Source organism: Pelodiscus sinensis, chromosome 15, assembly GCF_049634645.1.
Source record: "Pelodiscus sinensis isolate JC-2024 chromosome 15, ASM4963464v1, whole genome shotgun sequence".
NCBI lineage: Eukaryota > Metazoa > Chordata > Testudines > Trionychidae > Pelodiscus > Pelodiscus sinensis.
The window spans coordinates 12303642-12326186 of NC_134725.1; the positions used below are offsets into that span (position 1 = coordinate 12303642).

At 42.0% G+C, this 22545-nt stretch overlaps 1 protein-coding gene and 1 long non-coding RNA gene across 4 annotated transcripts in view; one reads left to right on the plus strand and one right to left on the minus strand.

Moving 5' to 3' along the window:
* MED13L (mediator complex subunit 13L) overlaps nucleotides 1-22545 on the plus strand; it is a 379146-nt gene that overhangs the window by 235222 nt on the left and 121379 nt on the right. For all 3 annotated transcript variants that reach the window (XM_075898186.1, XM_075898187.1, XM_075898189.1), the window contains 5 exons: nucleotides 7026-7171; nucleotides 8487-8681; nucleotides 10455-10643; nucleotides 20692-20854; nucleotides 21586-21690. In XM_075898186.1, the coding sequence (XP_075754301.1) occupies nucleotides 7026-7171; nucleotides 8487-8681; nucleotides 10455-10643; nucleotides 20692-20854; nucleotides 21586-21690 (798 nt within the window). The remainder of the gene's footprint in view (nucleotides 1-7025; nucleotides 7172-8486; nucleotides 8682-10454; nucleotides 10644-20691; nucleotides 20855-21585; nucleotides 21691-22545) is intronic.
* Nucleotides 7173-11591, minus strand: LOC112546657 (uncharacterized). Its single transcript, XR_003090368.2, has 3 exons — nucleotides 11530-11591; nucleotides 8083-8175; nucleotides 7173-7294 (listed from the first exon to the last, which is right to left on the minus strand). It is a non-coding gene; the product is annotated as an uncharacterized LOC112546657 (long non-coding RNA).

Consider the following 22545-nt stretch of genomic DNA (forward strand, 5'->3'; position numbering starts at 1 on the left):
GTACATATATTTTTGTTAGTCTCTAAGGGTATGTCTACACTACAAAGTTAATTCGAACTAGCAGACGTTAGTTCGAATTAACTTTGATAGGCGCTACACATACAAACCGCTAGTTCGAACTTAATTCGAACTAGCGGAGCGCTTAATTCAAACTAGGTAAACCTCATTCTATGAGGACTAACGCCTAGTTCGAATTAAGTAGTTTGAATTAAGGGCTGTGTAACCACTTAATTCGAATTAGTGGGAGGCTAGCCCTCCCCAGCTTGCCCTGGAGGCCACTCTGGGTACCACCAGGGAAACTTGTCTGCCCCCCTCCCAGCCCTGGAGCCCTTAAAGGGGCACGGTCTGGCTATGGTTCCCGTGCCAGGTGCAAGCCTGCCAGCACCCAGCCAGTGGACCCTGCACCTGGCACGGCTTGAGCCAGCCACCCGCTGCCACCCAGCCCTCCGCCTCTTTCTGGGACCAGGCTGGAGGCTCCCAGGAGCCTGCCCGGGGCCGCAAGAGGCGGGCGCCCACCTGGTCTAGTGCGGAGATCATGGACCTCATCGAGGTTTGGGGGGAAGCCTCCAACGTCCACGACCTCCGCACTAGACACAGGAAAGTGGCTGTCTAGGACAGGATAGCTGCCAGCCTGGCCACCCAGGAGCAGGTTTGCATGAAAATCAAGGTGGTCCAGTGGGACTCCCGACCCTGAACCCTGAGCTTAGAACATAAAGACATAAGAACAGCCGTACTGGGTCAGACCAAAGGTCCATCTAGCCCAGTAGCCTGTCTACCGACGGCGGCCCACACTAGGTACCCTGGAGGGGATGGACCGAAGACAATGACCAAGCCATTTGTCTCGTGCCATCCATCTCTAGTCCTTCCACAGAGGCCAGGAACACCATTTCTATCCCCTGACTGATAGCACTCCATGGACCCAACCTCCATGAATTTATCTAACTCTCTTTAAACTCTGTTCTAGTTCTAGCCTTCACAGCCTCCTGCAGCAAGAAGTTCCACAGGTTAACTATTTGCTTTGAGAAGAACAACTTTCTGTTATTAGTTTGAAGCCTGCTACCTATTAATTTAATTTGGTGTCCACTAGTCCTTCTATTATGGGAACTAATGTAGAACTTTTCTTTATGCACCCTCTCCACACCACTCATGCTTTTATAGACCTCTATCATATCCCCCTTCAGTCTCCTCTTTTCTAAGCTGAAAAGTCCCAGTCTCTTTAGCCTCTCTTCATATAGGATCTGTTCCAAACCCCTGATCATTTTAGTTGCCCCCCCCACCCTCTCTCTTCCCCTCTTCCACCTCCTTTTCCTAGTCTCCCCAAGTTTTGTTCAATAAAGAGAGTTTCTATTTTTGAATACATGTGTCCTTTATTTTGGAAGGGGGGCTAGGGAGAGGTAAGTGGAAGGAGGTGAGGGAGGAATGGGGTACGAGCCCCCGATGGGGAGGACTGGGGTGACTCTGCAGGCTCCTCGGGGTGGAAGCTCTCCTGCAGCCCCCCGATTGACACTCCCCCCCCCCCCCCCCCCCCGAATGGCAGCCTGCGGCAAGTGCAGCCGGGCTGATGGCCGAGTGCTGTGATGTGCCGAATGTGGGCATTCAGGGCACTCCCAAGCCAGGACTGCTTTTCTGTCCCTCATCGAGTTAGACAAGCGAGCAGGGAACCCTGAGAACTGTCTGTCCGGGGTGGGGGTTGGGTCCCTTTAAGCACAGCCCTCGGCTAGCCTGAGACAGCAGATCCACGCTCTAAGTCCTAATCTGATGCCCTGCCGGCACTGCTTCCGGCCATCCTTAACCTCGGTTCAGGGTCCACTCAATGTGGACATGCTAGTTTGAATTAGCAAAATGCTAATTCAAACTAGTTTTTAGGTCTAGAGGCACTAGTTCGAATTAGCTTAGTTTGAATTAACTAGTTTGAATTAGTGCTGTAGTGTAGACATACCCTAAGGTGCCACAGACCTACTTATGGTTGCTGTTTTTTTAATTGTTGTTAAAATTACTAACAGGGCTACTCCTCTGCGTCTAGTGAAATACATCCCTCTAATGACATCATAAGACATAACTTTGCATTTTTACTACCTAGCATCTAGAAATTGTGTGTATTCAAACATACATGTGTTTTTATGTGAAAGAAAGATTTTTGAATATAAAATAAGCCACTTGTAGTACACATACATATGGGGCTTTTGATGACATCCCTAATATTCAGAAAACTTTGCACATCAAGTTGTTATCATAAATGCAATAGACTTACAGCTCACATTAGACCTAAATATACAGAAAATTTATCTTCTGTCACATATCGTAAATAGATTACGTATCACACACTGCATAATCTTGTGCATATTTCTGTGGGTTAAATATTTTCATCTGATAATGAGCATTTCTTCAAACACATCTTCATTTGGGCAGAAGTTGTATGCCCCTTATATTCCACAAGCATCTGGTACTTGTCTGCTTGTTCCATAGAATGCCATGCATTCACGCTCACCCAAAATGCTGCCACCTCTTTTTATCGTTTAATCTCTTTCCTCTGAGCAGCTATGCATACTATACACTCAGAATAAACATTTCAGGCTTGATTCTGTGCTAGGTCTGCGCCTTGTATACCCACACTACTGCAAGATGAATGTAAAAAGCAACAATTCAGTTTTGGTAAATCATTTACATTTGTGTTGCATTCTTTTTGCTCGTGTGTAAAAGGCAACACAATGCTGTGAAGAATCAGAGTGACTAAGGAAGTATCTGGAAGACTTTTTCACATGTATGGTGCTTTCTGGTATTCTGAACAATGTCAGATAGACCAAAAAAAATCCAAAAAAAGAAAACATTACAATTATGCTTGGGATGTGGCCTAGATTTCCAGGGGTTCATTATCTATAGCTGGGACCAGATATTCTTAAGAATGTGCTGAGGTTTTCTGAAAATCTGGCGCTGACAGAGGATACTGAGTTTAGTCCTGTGTGTTTTCTGTGATACTTGTTTAGTTTTTTACAAGGGAATGTCTTATGTCAATAACTACAAGAACTGTATGGAAAATATGCTTTATGGAATCTTTGTAGTGTAGAGAGTGTGTAACTGGAACTGTTAGTCACCATTAAGAAAACTGGATGTGGATAAAGTGCTACTGCAGATTTAGTGTGTAAAATACAGATAAGAAAGTTTCTTGAAATCTTGTTCATTACAGATTAGCCCTAGACACCTGGTCTGCAGTTACGGTACTCTACAAAGACCTTTGCTTTTGGCAGTATCTAGAAATGCTGGTTGTAAATTATTATTAAAATGCATACATGAAAGTCTTATAATTGGCACATGAAAGCTGACTTTTTCAGAATATTAATTTCTGCCTGTTACCTATGTCTTGGAGATTTATTTTATTCTTGGTAACAGACTTGGTTTCTGCAGGTTGGTATTTAATAAATTATGTGAAAGATACTGGAGACAAGAATGTCAGTGTGTTGGGATATGTCTGCCTAAGAACACATCACTCAGTGCAGTGACACTATTCTCTTGAAAAACAAACATGAGCTTTAGTTACCAAAGTAAATATTTTTCCAAAACTGTCAGAAGCTTACCAAGAGTGTATGGAGTTCCCAAAACAAGATCTTTATTGGTTTTGGTTTTTTTTTAAAACTCTGCTTAAAACAATGAGTCTTTTGCCAGAGGGAACATTCACTTTATGTAACTGTTTATTCACTTGCAAAGTATTGCTATACAGCCCCCTGGAGTAAGACTTAGGAATAGGAAAAAGGGGAAAATGCTGATTCTATAAACATGATACATTTTACATTACCTGGACACATTTTATCAGCAATCTGCCTTTAGGAATTCACTGTTTCCAGTTGGTGCTGACTATTGGTTGAACCACTCTGGTCCAGGACTCTCTGATCAAGCAACTTCTGTGACCTGGCAGGACCATGGATGTTATGTTGCTGGAACAGAGATCCCCATCCAAAAGGTTGCCAGCAGCTGGGAATGCTAGCAGCCTAGGGCGCAAGAAGTCCAGCCAGAAAGCAGGTATTCAGAGCAGTGTTGGGGGCTGGGTATTGGCGACAGGGAGCCCTACCAACTGGAGCAGAGTTGGCTAGGGTCAGGGAGCTGCTGCAACCGTGGGCAGTGAGCTGCTAGGGACAGGGCTGACTGGAATAGAGCCCCACCAGCCTGGTGCCCCCGCAGCCCAGCCAGGAGCAGAGCAGAGCCCTGCCAGCCAGGGCATGGAGCTGTTGGCTGTCCATGTCTGTGAACCCCTAGCAGCCAGGGATGCGGAGCCACTGGCTGCCTGGGGGCAGGGGAGCCACTGGCTACCTATGACAGTGGAGCTCACGCGGCTGAGGGCAGCTGGAGCAGGGCTGATGGCTCAGTATAGAGCCCTGCCAAGGGGGTGGATCAGTGCATTGTCCAGGCTGGCAGCCAGGAAGGTAGCCCCAAGAAAGCCCAAGGCCTGACCTCCCCAGTCCAGCAAACTCTCTTGTTCTGGACTGCTCAGTGCTGAGGGCGCTGGACCAGAGAAGTCCAACCTGTACAGATAACCAAAACATGATTAAGCAAGATGTTCAATTTTTCACTCTTGACTACATATGTCAGGCAGATTTACTTGGATCTGGTGCTGAAATGATCCTGGTTTCACTAATAAAACTTTTAACCAGCCCTTAGTGGGCTTTTTATCTTAGACTGTTACCTGTCCAGGAACATGAAATGGAATCCTTCTTATGTTTTCTCTCTCTCTGTAGTTCATGTTCCATATACTGTTTCTTTAACTTTTCTGAAGGTTCAGTTTGTGAATCTTGTGTAAGAATGAATGTGACTTGTTTATGCCTGACTTCTTTGCAAGAGGCTTGACAGAGTGAATATGTGGTCCCAACTGGCTATTTTCCCTTCACTTCTGTGTAAGGCAAGCAGGACTTTCATAGCCAAAACCTGTGTAGAAAGCGTGTGGAATCACAAAGATTCTTGTGTAATATCCTAAAGACGGGAGTTCAAAATGATTTCTTCACAAACAGCTTTTCTATGCTTTAGAAAGTCTGCCTGCTGAACTCTTTGCAAAAGCTATTTCCACTCAAATCTTAGACTAGACTTTCCATCATTTTGCAATGAAAGAATTATACATATAAAAGGGCATCATCCTTTTTCCAGGGACTATTATTCTTAATTAAATAATTTGAGTTCTGCTCATGATTTTATTTATGTTTGCATATACTTTTGTTCGGTTTTGAGCTTTTTTCTTTTTCTCGAAGAGCAGAGTGCTGAATAGAAATATCCTTGAATCTATGACCCATTTCCTTTCTCCCTCACAGCTTGCTATAAAAATGTAGTGATTAGTTTAAATCTAGTGTACAAGTGGTGAAGCAGTAAAATTAGTATTTATTTTCTGTTGTGACGTCTAAGTCAAGTAAAACTTGCTAGTTCCCATTGCTGAATTATGCAAAGTACATCTAAACACAGGATGTTCAATGCTGAAGATGTTGAATAAAAGCTTTTCCACCTTCCATTTTGATGCTTTGTAAAATAACCTGTCCCCAGATTTTTCTAGAGTGAACTTTTATTTTTAATAGACTCAGTTGTAGCAGCTTAAAACAGAAGCATAGCTTTTATTTAAGGATAAACATTATACAATAAATATAGATTAACTTAGGGTATGTCTACACTACCCCCCTAGTTCGAACTAGGGGGGGGTAATGTAGTCATCCGGAGTTGCAAATGAAGCCCGGGATTTGAATTTCCCAGGCCTCATTTGCATAAAGCCGGCCGGCGCATTTTTAAATGCCGGCTAGGTCGGACCCCATGCTGCGCGGCTACACGCGGCACGGACTAGCTAGTTCGGATTAGGCTTCCTAATCCAAACTAGCTGTACACCTCGTTCCACGAAGCCTAATCCGAACTAGCTAGTCCATGCCGCGTGTAGCCGCGCGGCACGGGGTCCGATCTAGCCGGCATTTAAAAATGGCGTCAGCCGGCTTTATGCAAATGAAGCCTGGGAAATTCAAATCCCGGGCTTCATTTGCAACTCCGTATGACTACATTGCCCCCCCTAGTTCGAACTAGCGGGGTAGTGTAGACATACCCTTAGAGATATAGGAAAGTTAAAGAGCATCCTGTTCTAAACTATCCATTCTCAACTATTCAAAAATGGTTTACAGCACTGCTTCAGTTAGTTGGCTTAAACTGTGAAGTGAAATTGTTACAGTTGCCGGTATTATTTCCTTAGGTGAAGGTATTTATGTTGTGACTGGCTTAGTGCCAAAGCCAACAACTATTAAAGAATACCCCGCCATTGTAAATCTGTAATAATGTATCCGAACAATACTAACTGAGCTCTGTACATTTCCGGCTGACTGTATTGAAGGCAAAAAAATGGGAAATTGATATGGGCTTGGTTTTTTGTTTTTTTCTTGTAGTTTTTAGTTATTTGAGAACTGAGACATTACATTTGGTAACATTTAAGGAAATGATTAGATGTAATGTAATACAAAATTTTGCTTGGTGGATTAAGTGGGAACATTTTATTTTCATTATTATTTATTGAACATTTATCGTTGATAGTGAATTGCAGTGTCAAGGCAGCCTAGAGCACCAGTTTATGGAGATAATTGCCGTTTGAGCCATTGTCTATAACTTTTTTTCAAAAACCCAATATTTGCTAAGCATGTAAGGAATGGTTCTTCCTTCCCATTCCTGTTCTCAGCTGAAGTTTATTTCTTGTCCTAAAAGTTTTGATCCTGAAGATAGCATTTTGACTTCTTGAAGCCTTCCACTTGTGGACAACTGTTTGTGGTGAGCTTTCTTTAATTGAAATGGGTACAGAAGTAAATATCTGAGATTGATGTTAATACTGTTCCTTCATTAGCCAGAATTTGGTAATTGTGCTATGTACGGTACTCTTCAGTGGTCCTGAGCTCAGTTTACTTATGTGAAACAACAGAATTGGGTTTTCAACCCAATCTGAACCACCCCCCTACAACATTTGTCCTTTCTTCATCCACATTCATTGATATGCTAGTGAATGAGTTTTCTTACTTCTTTTTATCCAGCGAACATTTGTCTTGCGCATTCACATTCTTCCTTCATGGGGAAAGCAATGTGTGCACAAGTGTGGAGATTGTCCAACACCAGCCGATCTATCTGATCAATGAGGAGCATATTCGCATGGCCCTGTCCTCACCTGCACCATTCCAAGGTAAGTACACTGTTGACTGTGGCATCTCTGGAAGTATAAATACTTGCAGAACATGTGGTTTATGTGTCTATTTGATACCTATATGATATCAAAAGGCCCCAGTAATGGTGTCAGGAACCAGATCTAGAAATGAATAAGAAACAAAACTCAGTAATTTTTAAAATAGTATTAAAGGTTTTAGTAGGGATGTGAAAGTGTTCATGGTTAACCAGTGAAATCTGGGCTCATTGATTAACTTTCATGGTTACATGCAGGGCCTCCCCTTTCTGATACAGAGGCAGCAGCATGAGGAGCAGGAGAGGAGCCCTTTGAGACCCTGCCCTAGGTCACAGCCCAAACCCTGTGCCTCCTCTTGCACCCTAGTCCTATTTTTTTGGTCACAACTCCCTCCTGGCTTAGGTCACAACCCAAAGTCCTGCATTCCCCCCTGCACTCCAGTTTTCTATCTGAGATCACAACTGCTTCCTTCACCCAAATGCCCTTCTAGACCCTACACCTCCTCCTATATTCCACTCAGTCCCTTATCCTAAGTCCCATTCTGAAACCAACCGCTATCCCATACCCCACACTGCCACCATTAATATCATGGAAGAGTGCAGCCTTTGACCATTTTCCAAATTCTTGGAGTAAGCCCCCACCAAAAATTATTCCCCGCCCTGGTAGAGCTTCAAAAGTTCCAATGGACTCTGATCTATGAATAATCTTCTTAAATGTTACTGCAATAGAAATAATGGGTAAAATACATTATTTTCTTTTTTGTCTGAGTGACAGTCCCTCGTTTTTATTTTTCCTTCAATGTGAGTTTGTGGTTCAACACATATGTCAAAATGCAGAATTTTTTTTGAAAGAAAGATGAAAATACCAAGCACAAAGAGAAGAATGACATTTAAAATATATAAAAAGATACATACCTGATATACTTTTGAAGTTACAGCGTTTCACAGCCTTTTTTGTTTGGTTTTGTTTTTAGGGTACTGTGTGGTGTTGTGTGCCATAATCATATTCTGTGCAATTTAGAGAAGAAAACATTTCACTTACATAAAGTATTACATACTGTATTACTGGATGTCATCAGAAGTATGTCTTATGTTAGTCCATTGATCCATAGCTATTTTTATGCCTCTTAATATTTATTCCCTTGTTTTACTAAATGAAGTTGTGGACATTATATTTTGAAAAATGAACAAAATGCAAAGAGCTGTCTAAAATCATAGTGCAAACACGACTGAATAAATCTAGGGGAAGTGGGATGTGGTTGCTCTGTGAATGAAATCCACATATTGTAGAGAGTGGGGTTTTTTTTATTATTTTTCAGTTCTGTTGAGTCCTTATGGTTTAAATGGCACATTGACGGGGCAAGCATACAAGATGTCAGACCCAGCAACCCGTAAATTGATTGAGGAATGGCAGTATTTCTACCCAATGGTGCTGAGGAAGAAGGAGGGGCTGAAAGAGGAAGAGGAATTGGGATATGATGACAATTTTCCTGTGGCAGTTGAAGTCATTGTTGGTGAGATATAGTATTTTGCGTAAAGAACATTTTGCACTACCTTATAATTTTTTAAAAGTCTAATTAATCAGAAACAACCTCTGTAATTTCCCTATCTGGTTTTGTGGTTCTCTTGACACTGAAGCATTTTGACTCGTTATCTTGCCTCAAGGTTCTGTACTCCCTGTATCCCTAATGCTATTATTACAATATTGAGCGCTTATTTTGACTCCCTATTAGTCATAAAAGGATGGATTAATAATTAGGATTTCAGTCTGTAAACTTCTTTAGATTTTTTTTAATACTTTTCACGAGTAAGGTTTGTCTAGAACAGGGGCTCCCAAACTTTTTGACACAGGGACCAGTAAATCCATTCACAAGCTTTTGGAGGACTGGTAGCATTCATTTGCATATTCGCATATTCATTAAGCAAATGATGAATATTCAAATAAGTTGTTTCTGGTCTTCCCAAAGTCGCCAGTGCCAACTTTAGCAAAGTTTTTGATACATTTACTCACAATATTCTTGCCAGCAAGTTAAGGAAATATGGATTGGATAAATTGTCTGTAAGATGGATAGAAAGCTGGCTAGACCAGGGTTTTCCAAACTTTTTACTTTAGTTGGAACCTGTTTTTTTCCAATACTGTTTTTTGCAGCCCAAAAATATAAACACATATTAAAAAAAATAATTAAAAATGAATACATTTTCAGTGTTTCACCTGGCTGCATCCTCTGCCCAGCCTGGGCCAGGGCTTCGGGGACCTGGTGCTGCACAGCCTCTCCAGGAGGTGGGAGCAGGAGTAGATTGGGGGTAGGGTATCTCGCTAAAAGGGAGGATGCAAGGTGGGGTAGGTTTGCCAGGTGTCCGGTTTTGTACTGGCCAGTCAGGGTTCTGTCCGGGAAACAAATAAAATGTCCGGTATTTTCTGATTAGGTAAGTTTTATTATAATTAGGTGTATCAGTCAGTAACTGCGAACTGCCTGGCTTGTAGATGTGCTACCGCTGTTTAATACTACTCAAGGGAAGGTACGGGAGGGGAGAGGAGTGGAATTCCTGGGGCCAGACTCACTCGTGTGCCCGGGTCTGTTTGTGCCCAGGTCAGTCCCGCTTCCCGCCAGCTGATTCGCGCCTCCCCCCCAGCCGCTTCTCCTCTCAATCTCCCCCGTCCAGCCCTGCTTTCGGCGGCTGGTTCCCCCCTGCTCCCCACCGATCTCCTCTGGCCAGCCCCACTCTCCCTGACGACCCTCCCCCCCGACCAGCCCTGCTCTGTCCATCCCCTCCCAGCCAGCCATTTCTTCTCTGCTTCTCCTCCCAATCTCTCCTGGCCAGCCCCACTTCCGGCAGCTGGTTCCAGGGTCAGCCCCCCCACCCTCCGGCCAGCCCTGCTTCCGCTGGCTGGTCCCCCCCCCCCCCCCCGCCCATCTCTCCCTCCCAGCTGGCCGGTTCTACCCCGCTTCTCCTCCCGATCTCCCCTGGCCAGCCCGCCGCTTCCTCCCCCCACCGGTGTTCAGCCCTGCTTCCACTGGCCACCCGCCCCTCCCCATCTCCACCGGACAGCCCCGCTGTCTCCAACCCTGCTTCCCGGCAGCCGGTTCCTTCCCCACACACACCTCCTCCCAGCCTGCCCCACTCCCCTCCCGGCAGCCACACTGAGGCCTGGTATTTTTTTCCCCGGGCCACAGCCCATAGTTTGGGAAAGCTGGTCTATAACTTGTTGAAACCAAGACAAGGCCAGCCTTGAAAGTACATGGAGAATGGACTTATTTTCTTCCTTCTGTTCCTGTTCTATATAGGTGGTGTACGAATGGTGTATCCTTCAGCTTTTGTTCTCATCTCCCAGAATGACATCCCTGTGTCTCAAAGTGCCTCCAGTGCTGGAGGCCACATCATTATGTGCCAGCAGGGACTTGGAAGCATGAAAGATCCCAGTAATTGTGGGATGCCACTCACTCCACCCACTTCCCCAGAGCAGGCCATGATAGGTAAGCAATAAACCTAGCAAAGAGACTGAATCATCCAATTGAAAACTCATTTTAAACATTGGTTTTTTTTAATCAATTCAGTGAGAGGCAGTTTTTCTTAATCTCTTCTAAATGTAGTCTTTGTACTAACTAAAGTGTTACTTACTGAAGTGTACTCCAGCATAGTGGGCTTTCATTTTTCATGATTGGGGGATAAATGTGTGAACAGCAGCAGAAAAAAAGAGAGAGAATACGCTAATGAGTAGAACACCGGGAATTTCACAAGTTCACAGAACAGAAGAGTTACCAGTTTTGTGTGAGTTCATTCTACCCAGTTTATTGGAAATCTGTTCATTTATGAGACAGCATGAACATGTGAGAAGAAAGAAAGGATCAGGTCATGTCAGAATTCTTAATTGCATACTTTTTAAAGAGGATTGTAAGGATTTATTAGTTAATCACTGTAAATTATTACAAACATGAAAAACATCATATAATTCACATAACTATAATATTAAGCATTAATATTGGAAAAATTCCAGTATCTGAATGATAGTCACTGTTTTGACCAGTGTAGTTGGAATTAAAAATAAGGATCTCCAGACAAAAATGCTAAAAGTAAAACCAGGCTCTGCGGTTGAAGGATATAATGAATTCATATCCTCTGTGGATGACAAAATGAAGGGGTCACATAAAACTCAATGACTGAACAAAGGAAGCTCATCCCAAGCATCTAAGGCCCCAAAACAGTTTGAATCCCAGTGGGGTCCACATTTACATGACAGCTGACTCCAAGGATTCTACTTAAATTCAGTAGAGTTGAGTAATTTACGTCAGCTAAGGTACTGGCCTATTCTGTTGTTATGACACATGTTCTCTATACTTCTGTTTTCCAGTTTATTCTTACTGCAGACAGTTGCATGTAAACTGTATCTTTATTTCCAAGAAGTTCATCTACCTATGCTTTTTGATCTCAGGCTGGTCATGATACTACGTGACTGTACACTTACTTGTCACAAAGGTGATTATGATGTCTGTGTAGATCAGTTCTAGATTATGCTTTTTGCATCATTTGATTTCAGAGATTTGCTGGCCATTAAAATATATTAATAAATTCCCTGATTTCAAGAAGCACTGGCATGTTTTTTAATTCAAACTTCAGTGCTGAAATTGTGGTTTGGGTTCATAGAAAATTCTCTAAATAGAGTCATGCATGCATGATCATTATAGTATGCTTAGAATGAAATTTTGGACAATTTCATTTATTAGCTGCTTATTTTAGAACAGTTTGTTTATTGTGTCAGTTGGTTCTTAAAACCACATTTTCTATACTATCCCATCCAGTTACACAAATTGAATATTGACTTTAAACATTATGCGTGAAAGAACCTAAGTCAGTTGCAAGCTAAACATACTGTGACTTAGTGCAGAGGGCATTGGACAATCATACGGAAATAGTATAAGTTATAATGCAAACTAGCAATTTAAATAATATAGAGTCATAGAAAGGGAGGGCTGGAAGGGACTTTGAATAATCATCAAGTTTAGCCCCTCCTGCTGAAGCAGGATCAAATACACATAGACTATGTCCCACTTCTTAAAAACACATAGGGCACATTTAGACTATGTTTTAATTTCGAAAGAGGATATGCAAATTCTGTGGGAATTTGCATATCTTCTTTCCATCGCATTTTCAAAAGAGGATCTTTCAAAAGTGAAAGTAGTCTGGACTCGTTTTTTTTTTCCGGGGAAAACCCCCCTTTTTTTGAAAAACTGCGTAAACTTCCTTTTTTTAAGAAGAGCGGGTTTTTTCAACGCGTCCAGACTAGTTTCACTTTCAAAAGATCTTTCAAAAATGCGATTGGAAAAAGAGATGCAAATTCCCACCGAATTTGCATGTCCTTTTTCAAAATTACAACGTAGTCTAGATGTGCCCTACAGTGACAGAGATTCCATAACTTCCCATGGACACCTATGCCAGAACTTAACTAACCAGATACAGTACACTCCAATTGTCTGGCATCCAGTGGTCCAGCACTCCCGATAGTCCTGCACCAACTGGAACTCGGAAGTGCTCTGGCCAGCTGGACAATTGGAGCTGCTGTGGGCCCCATGGGTACTCGCGGCTGGGAAAGGGAAGGGAAGAAGAGGGGAAGGAGGTTATACCCCTGTGACGAGTCTGCCAGACCTGCACTGTGACCAGTTGGGGGGTGGGCGGGGAACGGTGCAGCGAGGGGCGAACACTCCGGCATTTTGCAGGAAGGTGGGGAAAGCCCTGCGCCACCGCCGAGAGTTTCCGGGAGGGGGGCGAGCTCCTCACCCCCCAGACTGCAGTAGTTATCGCTGAGCAGGGGGGTTAGGGGCGGCACTGCGGGATCAACCTGGCAGCACCCCAGCTGCTGTGCTCCACGTTGCTTCCCCAAGTCTATCGCTGCTGCTGCTGAAACTGACAAGTGGCAGACTTGGGGAAGCTGCAGAGCAGAGCAGCTGGGGTGCTGCCGGGTTGGTCCCGCAGTGCCGCCCCTCACCCCCCTGCTCGGTGATAACTACTGCAGTCTGGGGGGTGGGGAGCCTGCTCCCATCCTGGAAACTCTCAGCAGCAGCACAGGGCTTCCCCCGCCTTCCTGCAAAACGGCAGAGGGTTCTCCCCTCTCTGCGCCATTTCCCGCCCACCCCCTGGACGCAGTGCGGGTCCCAGCAGACCCGTCACAGCCCTCCACCGGAGTACCTCCCGATACTCAGACATGTCCGATAATCTGGCACCACCTAGGTCCCAAAGGTGTTGGATTATCGGAAGTCTACTGTACTTAAAAAGTTTTTCCTACTGTCTAACATAAATCTTCATTGCTGCAGATTGTCAATTACTTCAGTTATTTCAGTGGCCATGGAGAACGGTTGGTCAGATACTCTTTATAACAGCCTTTAACATATATGAATTATGGAATTATACTGTTGGGAGTGACCTCAGGAGGTCATCAAGTCCAATCCCCCCTCCCCCCAGGTAAAAGCAAAACCAATCCCAACTAAATTATCTCAGCCAGGGCTTTGTCAAGACGGGATTTAAACATCTCCAGCAATGACAAGTCTTCTTTGAGTGCTTGTTCACATAGATTCCAATCAGGTGTACACATGCCGCGTGCATGAGTGTTGGAAACTTTTCCTCAGCAACTCCCGTAGGGCCAGCTATGGAGACCTGTAGAGTGGTGTTGCGGTGTCAGTGTATATATACCACAGCCAACCCCCACACCCTTGTACAGTTCCTTCTTGCTGGCTACTCTGACAGAGGGTGAGTATCAGAATGGACGTGAACATCACATCTCAAAGAACACCAGTTACAAGAACAGATAATTCTTTTCTTCTTCGAGTGCTTGTGCATGTCCATTCCAATCAAGGAGATGGGGTTGGAGTCCGGAATTACAGATTGGAGCACTGCCCTACCAACAGCTGCATCCTCCATGAACAATTTATTGATTGCATAGTGGGCCATAAATGTATGAACAGAGGACTATGTGGTGGCAGATCTCCTGGAGGGGAACTTGCACCGCAAATGCAGTCAACGAGGCATGTGCTCTAGTCGAGTGGCCTGTGACCAAAGGAGGAGGGACCCCTGCTAGGTCATAACAGGTATGTATGCACCTTACTATCCATGATGATATGCAGAGACAGGGTCCCTCTTCATTCACGCTGTAATCACCACAAATAGCTGCGTGAACTTTCTAAATGGCTTGGTATCATCTATGTAAAAAGCCAGGGCCCTCCTTAAGAATTGTGTGTGTAGTAATCTCTGCCTATCGCTAGAGCGTGGTTTGGGATAAAAGACTGGGAGGAAGATCTCCTGGAATTAACAAAACTTTCTGATGCTAGTGCATGCGACACGTGTACACCTGATTGGAAAGGATGTGAACAACACATCTCAAAGAACACCAGTTAAAAGAACAGGTAACTACCTTTTCCACCACCTCACTAGCTAGCCCTTTCCAGTGTTTCACCACTCTCCTAGTAAAATAGTTTTTCATATATCCAAACTAGACCTCTCCCCCCATAACATGAAACCATTGCTCCTCATTCTGTCAAATCCCCCTGTAACTTGAGACCATTGCTTCTTGTTCTATCAAATGTCACTACTGAGAGCAGCCTCTATCCACCCTCTTTGAAACCCCCTGCAGGTAGTTGAAGGCTGCTCTCAAATCCCCCCTCACTCTTCTCTTCTTTTGACTAAAAAGCCCAAATCCCTCAGCCTCTTCTCATAGGTCACTTACTCTACCACCCAATCATTTTGGTTGCCCTTCTCTAGATTCTCTCCAATGCGTCCACATCCTTTCTGTAATGTGGGACCCAGAATTGGATGCAGTACTCCAGATGTGGCCTCATCAGTGCTGAATAAAGGGGAAATGATCACTTCCCTAGATCTGTTGGCAATGCTCCTCCTAATGCACAGGAAAATATGCTGTTAGTCTTCTTGGCTACAAGGGCACACTGTTGACTCATGTCCATCTTCGCATCCACTGTAACCCCCCCCCTTCCTTTTTTGCCGAACTGCTGGTTAGCCAGTCAGTCCCCAGCCTATAACGTTGCTTGGGATTCTTCCATCCCAAGTGGAGGGCTCTGCATTTCTCCTTGTTGAACCTCATCAGATTTCTTTTGGACCAATCCTCCAATTTGTCTAGGTCACTCTGGACCCTCTCCCTACCCTCCAACATATCTACCTCTAACCCTTGCTTAGTGTCATCTGTGACCTTGCTGAGGGTGTAGTTGATAAAGTTGTTGAACAAAATGAGCTCCAGAACCAATCCTTGGGGCACTCTGCATGTTACCGACTACCAACAAGACATCAAGCTGTTGATCCAATCTGTGCTTCTTTAACTTGCTGGCAAGAATACTGTGGGAGACCATATCAAAAGCTAGATATATAGCTTGACCAGATAAGTCAAGATATATCACATCAACCACCTTCCCCATACCTACAGAGCCAGTTACCTTTTTATAGAAGGCAATCCAGTTGGTCAGGCATGACTTGTCCTTGTTGAATCCATGTTGACTATACCTGACCACTTTCCTCTCTTCCAAGTGCTTCAGAATGGATTCCTTGAGGATCCCCTCCATGATTTTTCCAGGGAGTCGGGTGAGGCCGACGAGTCTGTAGTTCCCCAGATTCTCTTTCTTCCCTTTTTAAAAGATGGGCTCTACATTTGTCTTTTCCATTCATCCGGGACCTCCCCTGATCACCACAAGATAACAATCAATGGCTCTGTAATCACATCAGCCAACTCCCTCAGCACTCTAAAATGCATTTGATCTGGGCCCATGGATTTGTGTATGTCCAGTTTTTCTAAATAGTTGTTAACTTGTTCTTTCTCCACTGAGGGCTTCCCACCTTCTCCCCGTACTGACGCAAAAAAGTAACAAGTACTTCAGCTTTTCCTACATCATCTATCACTAGGTTACCTCCCCGCATTGAGTAAGGGTCTTACACCTTCCCTGACCACCTTCTTTTTGCTAACATGACTGTAGAAATCTCTCTTGCAACCTTTCACATCCCTTGCTAGCTGCAATTGCAGTTGTGATTTTGCCGTCCTGATGATAACCATGCATGCTTGAATGATATATGTAGACTCCTCCCTAGTCATCTGTTCAAGTTTCCACTTCTTGTAAGTTTTCTGTTTGTGTGTAAGCTCACCAGAGACTTCATTGTGAAGCGAAGCTGGTCGCCTACCATATTTTCTTTACTGTTCATCGGGATGGTTTGTTCCTGCACCTTCAATAAGGCTTCTTTAAAATACACCCAAGCTCTCCTGGATTCCTTTCCCCCTCATCTTATTGGCATCCCAGAAGATGGAAGAATCCCAAGCACTTCTAAATACATAGGCATGGAAGAACTTGATCTAAAAAAAATATGGAATTGGTGCATTACCCACAATATTACTAATACTGTATCATAGCTTCCAGGGCAACAGAACATGATGGGAAACACATTGAGCAGACAGTTTTCCCAAGAACACTAATGGGAAATGAACAATAGCATCACACAACACATATTCCACATGTGGGAGTCATCACACATCGATCTGTTTGCAACACACAAAACTGCAAATATCCAAGACTTTTCTCACGAACAGGATTAGGACTGCAAGCCCTAGGGAAATGCCTTTGTCATCCAATGGAATATGCTACTCCTCCACACGTTCCCAACGATACCATTATTATCCAGAGTGATATACAAGATATGGACCAGCAGAGCCACGATCATTTTGATAGCTCAGGCATGACACAAACCATGGAAACCATGTTGGTCTGGGTCATGTGTGAGCTACTTATATATACCTTAAAGGGTTTAAGTGTCAGCTTGACAGAGCCCTGGCTGGGATGATTTAGTTGGTATTGGTATTGGTCCGGCAGAGGGCTGAACTTGATGGCCTCCTGATGTCTCTTCCAACCCTATCATTCTATGATTCTATCGCATCCAATTCTGCCCCCACCCTCAAGGATGTGGACGCATTGGAGAAAATCCAGTGAAGGGCAACAACAATTATTAGGGGGCTGGAGCACATGACATATAATGAGAGGCGAGGGATTTGCGCTTATTTCGTCTACAGAAGAGAAGAGTGAATGGGGATTAGATAGCAGCCTTTAACTTCCTGAAGGGAGTGGAGTTCCAAAGAAGGATAGAGAGAGGCTGTTCTCAGTAGTAACGGATGGCAGAATAAGGAGCAATGGTCTCAAGTTACAGTGGAGAAAGTCTATGTTGGATATTAGGAAAAACTATTTCCCTAGGAGGATGGGGAAGCACTGGAATGGGTTACCTAGGGAGATGGTAGAATCTCTATCCTTAGAGGTTTTTAAGTCCCAGCTTGACAGGGCCCTGGCTGGGATGAGTTAGTTGGGATTGGTCCTATTTTTAGTAGGAGGTTGGTCTCAATGATCTTTTGAGAGGTCTCTTCTAGCCTTGTGATTCTGTGATTCTAAGTCTTCAACCCTAAAATGGCATGGGGCCTAAATCTCAGATCCCTTACCAGAGCCCTTTTTGCAGCACTTGCTCCCTGTTCTCCATTCCCTTCATTGATAAATGCAGTAGTGTTCCAGGTCGTGAGCAACTCAGCACATAGAATGGGTGAACTTGGGGCCTTCTGGCCAATCCTCCGTATACCATATTCCTTAAAGACAAAGTGACTATTCATTTACACCCTATATTTATATGGAAGGTACCTTCACCATTACATTTCAGTCAACTTGTCCCTCTATCTGTGTTTTATCTAAGTCATATGGGTCTATGCAGGAATCTATCCTCCACACTCTAGATGTTAGAAGAGCCCCAGCTTTCTGTGTAGATAGAATGAAGCCTTTCTGTAAGTCACCTAGACTCTTTATTTCCACTTCTGAACAATTGAGGGGTACAGCTATATCAAAACAGAGACAGTGAAATGGATTTTTAATTGCATCATTTATGTTATCGACACCAAACTACAGAACCCCTGTCAGGGATCACAGCCCATTCAATGAGATCATTTTCTACCTTGACTGGCTTCTTACATTATGTTCCTATCAGAGAAATACACATGTTTGCAATCCACTATGATGTAATCAAATTTTACAATGTGTAGATTCAGAAGTAGAAACAGAAAATAGACTATGATATATAATAAGATATATGTATAATGAATTATTTGAAAGAAAGGATTTGTAAGATAGGAAATACATAACAGTGCCGTGTAATGGAGATGTTTAAGAATCTGTGACATCTGTAAATTTCTTTCCCATTAAGGACAGCACGTGGGAAATAATAAAGTAAAAAGGCATAAAGAATAAAAATAAATAAATAATACTAAAGTGAAATTTAAAAGTCTGTTAAATAGATTCTTATAACCCTTTAAGATCTTTTAAAATAGACTTTAAAGTATTTTTACCTGTTTCTGAATTCTAAATGACCTGTTCTCTTAATGCTTTAAAAGATTGAACAATTACTGTATCTTTTAAACATTTCTCTTTACTATTAAACATAAAGTATGTCCTAAGTTCTAAACATATTTTGCATAATAATTAAATTAATAAGTGAAATTAAAGGGCAGAAGCCATAAAAGTCAAGTGAAATATTAATTTAAACTGAGTTGTCAAAGATGGTTACTGTCGGAGTAAACATGACTCTGCAAACTGTGTTAGTGATGCTTCAGCAGATAATGCAAGAAGCATCACATTATTTAAAAACATTTAAAGTATGTTACAAGTGCTAAGGTATGTAGAGAATAGGATTTTGAATTGATAGTAAGAAGTTTCATTGTGATTGTACTTTTGGTGAACAATATCACTCAGCTTGAGTTTTGGCATTTACACCATTATCTGTCAGGTATTTTCACCTCTTTACGCAGTAATTTTCAACTACAAATTTCAGCTTCAATATTTGAAACAAACTACTTTTGACTGTATGTATATGTATTGTATATACATGCCCTATGTAAATATGTACCATATAGTGACAAATATGCAATGGGTTTCTAAAAAATGCACTGTAAAATTTTGGTGAATATCAAGTCACTTGCTCAAATGTAGAACTTGTGTGCTGATAACTTGGCCAGTTGTGCCTGGTAGTAGTTGTAACTGTTGTTTTTTGGGTGTTGTTGGTATTACCACAGAATACAACAGAAGCAGAGTGAGGTTTATGAAAATGTATTCTGACACCAGCAGTAAAGTGACTTTGCTAAATCTGAAGGGTTAATCTAGCTTAATTCTGTCAAGATGCATTCATCAGAAATATGTCAAGTTCAAAATCAACATTATGGTGTATTCCAAAACAAATAAAATACATTATTACAACCACAGATTCAGTGGGCCAGGAAATTCTTTGGTTTTAGTCGTTGCTGCTTTTCTGGTCAATTCCTTTAAGAAAAAAGAAATGAAAAACAATATCTGAACATATTAGAGAGACCTCTACAATAACCAGAAATCTTTTGGGAAAGTGGGTTAGAAAGCCTATTCACAGAGTAGCAACTCTAGCTTGTAAACCAGATTAAGAGAAGGAATTAGATTTTTTTCTTCTGATGTAGTGAAGTGATGACTATTTCCAGTGTTTCATTCCTAAGACTTTTGTGACAGACACAAAGACAAAGAGTTCTGTGCAGAGATTTAACTTTGTTAAAAGCTTGCTTGCTAACCTGAGCACAGACTATATTGTGTTAAATATCTAACAAACTAAATGAATTTGCAGCTCCCTCTGCTGTTCCAGTCTGTTATAAAGTTCACTATGTTAGGATCTCAGGCAATTCAAATAGCTCTCTCAATGAACAACAGAAATATGTGATCATATTGTGAGTAACAAGATTTTACTCCACTGGTTAAAAAAAAGAAGTACAAAATAAAAAGCAGAATGCTTAGGTAGTGGTGATTAAGGCTGTAATACCACTTTTACTTCTTTCTACACCAGCCATGCAGAATTAGAAAGGATCTTGAATATGACCTAATAACCTATTATTAGTGTATGATTAATTGTTTTGGTGAATGCTAAAGAATTTTGGTTAAAGTTTAAGATTTTCTATCAAAATTATATTTAACTTTAATATTGCACATAAAGCACAGGTAGAAAATGAGAGGGAAAATTCCACCCCCAAATGTGAGCAAGTATTATCACTCAGTAATTCATTCATGTCTTCACTTCTTGTGTTAAAACTTTCATTTTCTCATTGTAACAATGCATGACATGGTTCAATAAACAATCTGTTGTGTTTTAATACAGTAGATGCCTTTTCTTACAAAGCCATGTATCTTATGATGAGTTCTCCACAAAAAATTCTGTAAGTTAAACTTAATAGCCAGCAACATTGAAAAACGACATCATGCAGTTCCACTCTCTAGTGCCATCTCTGCTGTGCTGACACAAATTTTGCTTCTGGCTATAGTTTACTGATTTTTCGTAGTCAGTGACACTGTTAAACTGCTCTAAACTTTTATCATTCAGCACAAGCCATTGTAAACTCAACAGCCTATAAGTTGAAAAGCATTTTTAGGAAAATCTAATCTTATAGCTTCTGTTACTTTTGAACACAATACTGTTTGCTTTTTCTTTTTGTTTTGTTTGTTGTAGGTGAAAATGGAGGTACTCAGAACTCTATCAGCCATACAGTTTCACAGGAGGGGACATTCACTCTTCACAGTCCAAAGAAATCAGGGAAGATTTCTCCAAAATTCCACAATCGTATGGTCCACAGAGTCTGGAAGGAATGCATGCTCAACAGGTCACAGTCCAAGTGAGGGAGTAATTCTGCTCATATTCTTCAGTAATAATAATTGAGCTGTCATACTTTAAAACTTGCTTGCTTTGCCTTTAAATGCTACCTTAGTATTTCTATGATTTCCTATGCCTCCGTATTCAAAGGGAATAATGGAAGGTAATTTTATCTAAGACAATTACCAATTGTTTTAGCGTGAGAACAAGTAAAAGTAACAATAATGCTGCATTTTGATTTGTTTAGCTCATTTCATTTATGGCTGTCTGAGCTTTACATATGCAGCTAAATTCTGGTCTTGGTTACTCATGAGCTAACTCATTGGCAGCAGAAATACTAGTTCATATTAGAAATACAAAATAATAGTACTGAAAGGTAGATGACCTAACTAAGGACAAATAGCCTGCTAAGGTTTATATTTATAACATATTTATAGATGTAAACATTTGGAAGGATATATTTGTATTTAACAGAATATAAGTCAAAGTCCAAAGGGCAGAGTGGAGCATTGCTATTAGTACACTACCTTTTCATTTCTGAACGTTTAAAATATCTTGCAATGGGATGATGTACAGATGTTCCAACACGTTTAACCTCTGCTATTTCCATGTATTTTCCTCATTGGCCCAGTTAGCAACATTTCCAAATGCAATTTTAATTGTTACCTGTATTGCCTGCCCTGTGACTTTTTGTTGTTGTTTCCTTATGCATAAGGAAATAATTACTATAATATTTATTTTTAATCCTGTTAGGAGGTCACAAATTACTACTTCAAATCTGGAGGAAGAAGTCCCAACCAACACTGTTTCTTGGGATTTCATGGACCCAGTCGAAAGAGTCAGTTGTTCTTGTTCCAGGTAGGTAGCAAAGAGAAGAGTTATTGTGTCAAGTTAAATGAAGCTTGCAAAGTTCATTCACAATATGAATTAAATGCAGAATCACTACACAATAAGCAGGCATGCTTATAAAAAATAGAGCAAGATCGTCAGGTGCTGGAAATCAGTCTAGTAACATCAATTTATGCCAGCTGAAGATCTCGTTTGTTATCTTCTAATGATATGCAGTGAAGTGACAGGAGTTTAATTAACTCTTGTCATCACTGTACAGTAGGGGTGTGATAGTGTAAACTAGTAAACAGTTACACACAGGACTCCCTCCACCCGCCTTCCCTTCCCTGCCTCTGCACTGCTGCCTCTGTATCAGTGCAAAGGGCAGGTGATTCCGCAGGAGCCAGTGCTTGCAGACAGCTTTCAGCCCCCCCATGTGCATTGACTGCTGCTGAGCTGTCTCTCCCCTCTTTTTCTCAAATTTACAGTATTTAGTCTTTTCTTCTAATGTTTAGCTTTGTTTTCCAGAATTACAAAAACGGCATTTAGCATATCCGTTTTAAAACTTGACTTAAATAATATATTTCAAATAAAGTATGATGTAAGAAAAGTTATGGAGCAAAATATATTTCAGGATGTTTAGAAGTGTGTAGTCTAGAACCAAACAAAAATCAGCCAGTCTAAAGTTTCAGAAGTTCCATGCAGAACATCACTACAGTAGTGTTTCCAATAGAATGGGCGAGGACGCACAGAGACTTGTAATATTATAACTTTTTGTAGAATTCAATAAGGTTTGCATAAAGCCTTCATTCCAAAGTGCATGTAAGAGGATTCCTGCCTATACCCACAATCTTTTTAAACTATTCTGTGTTAAATAAGACAGAG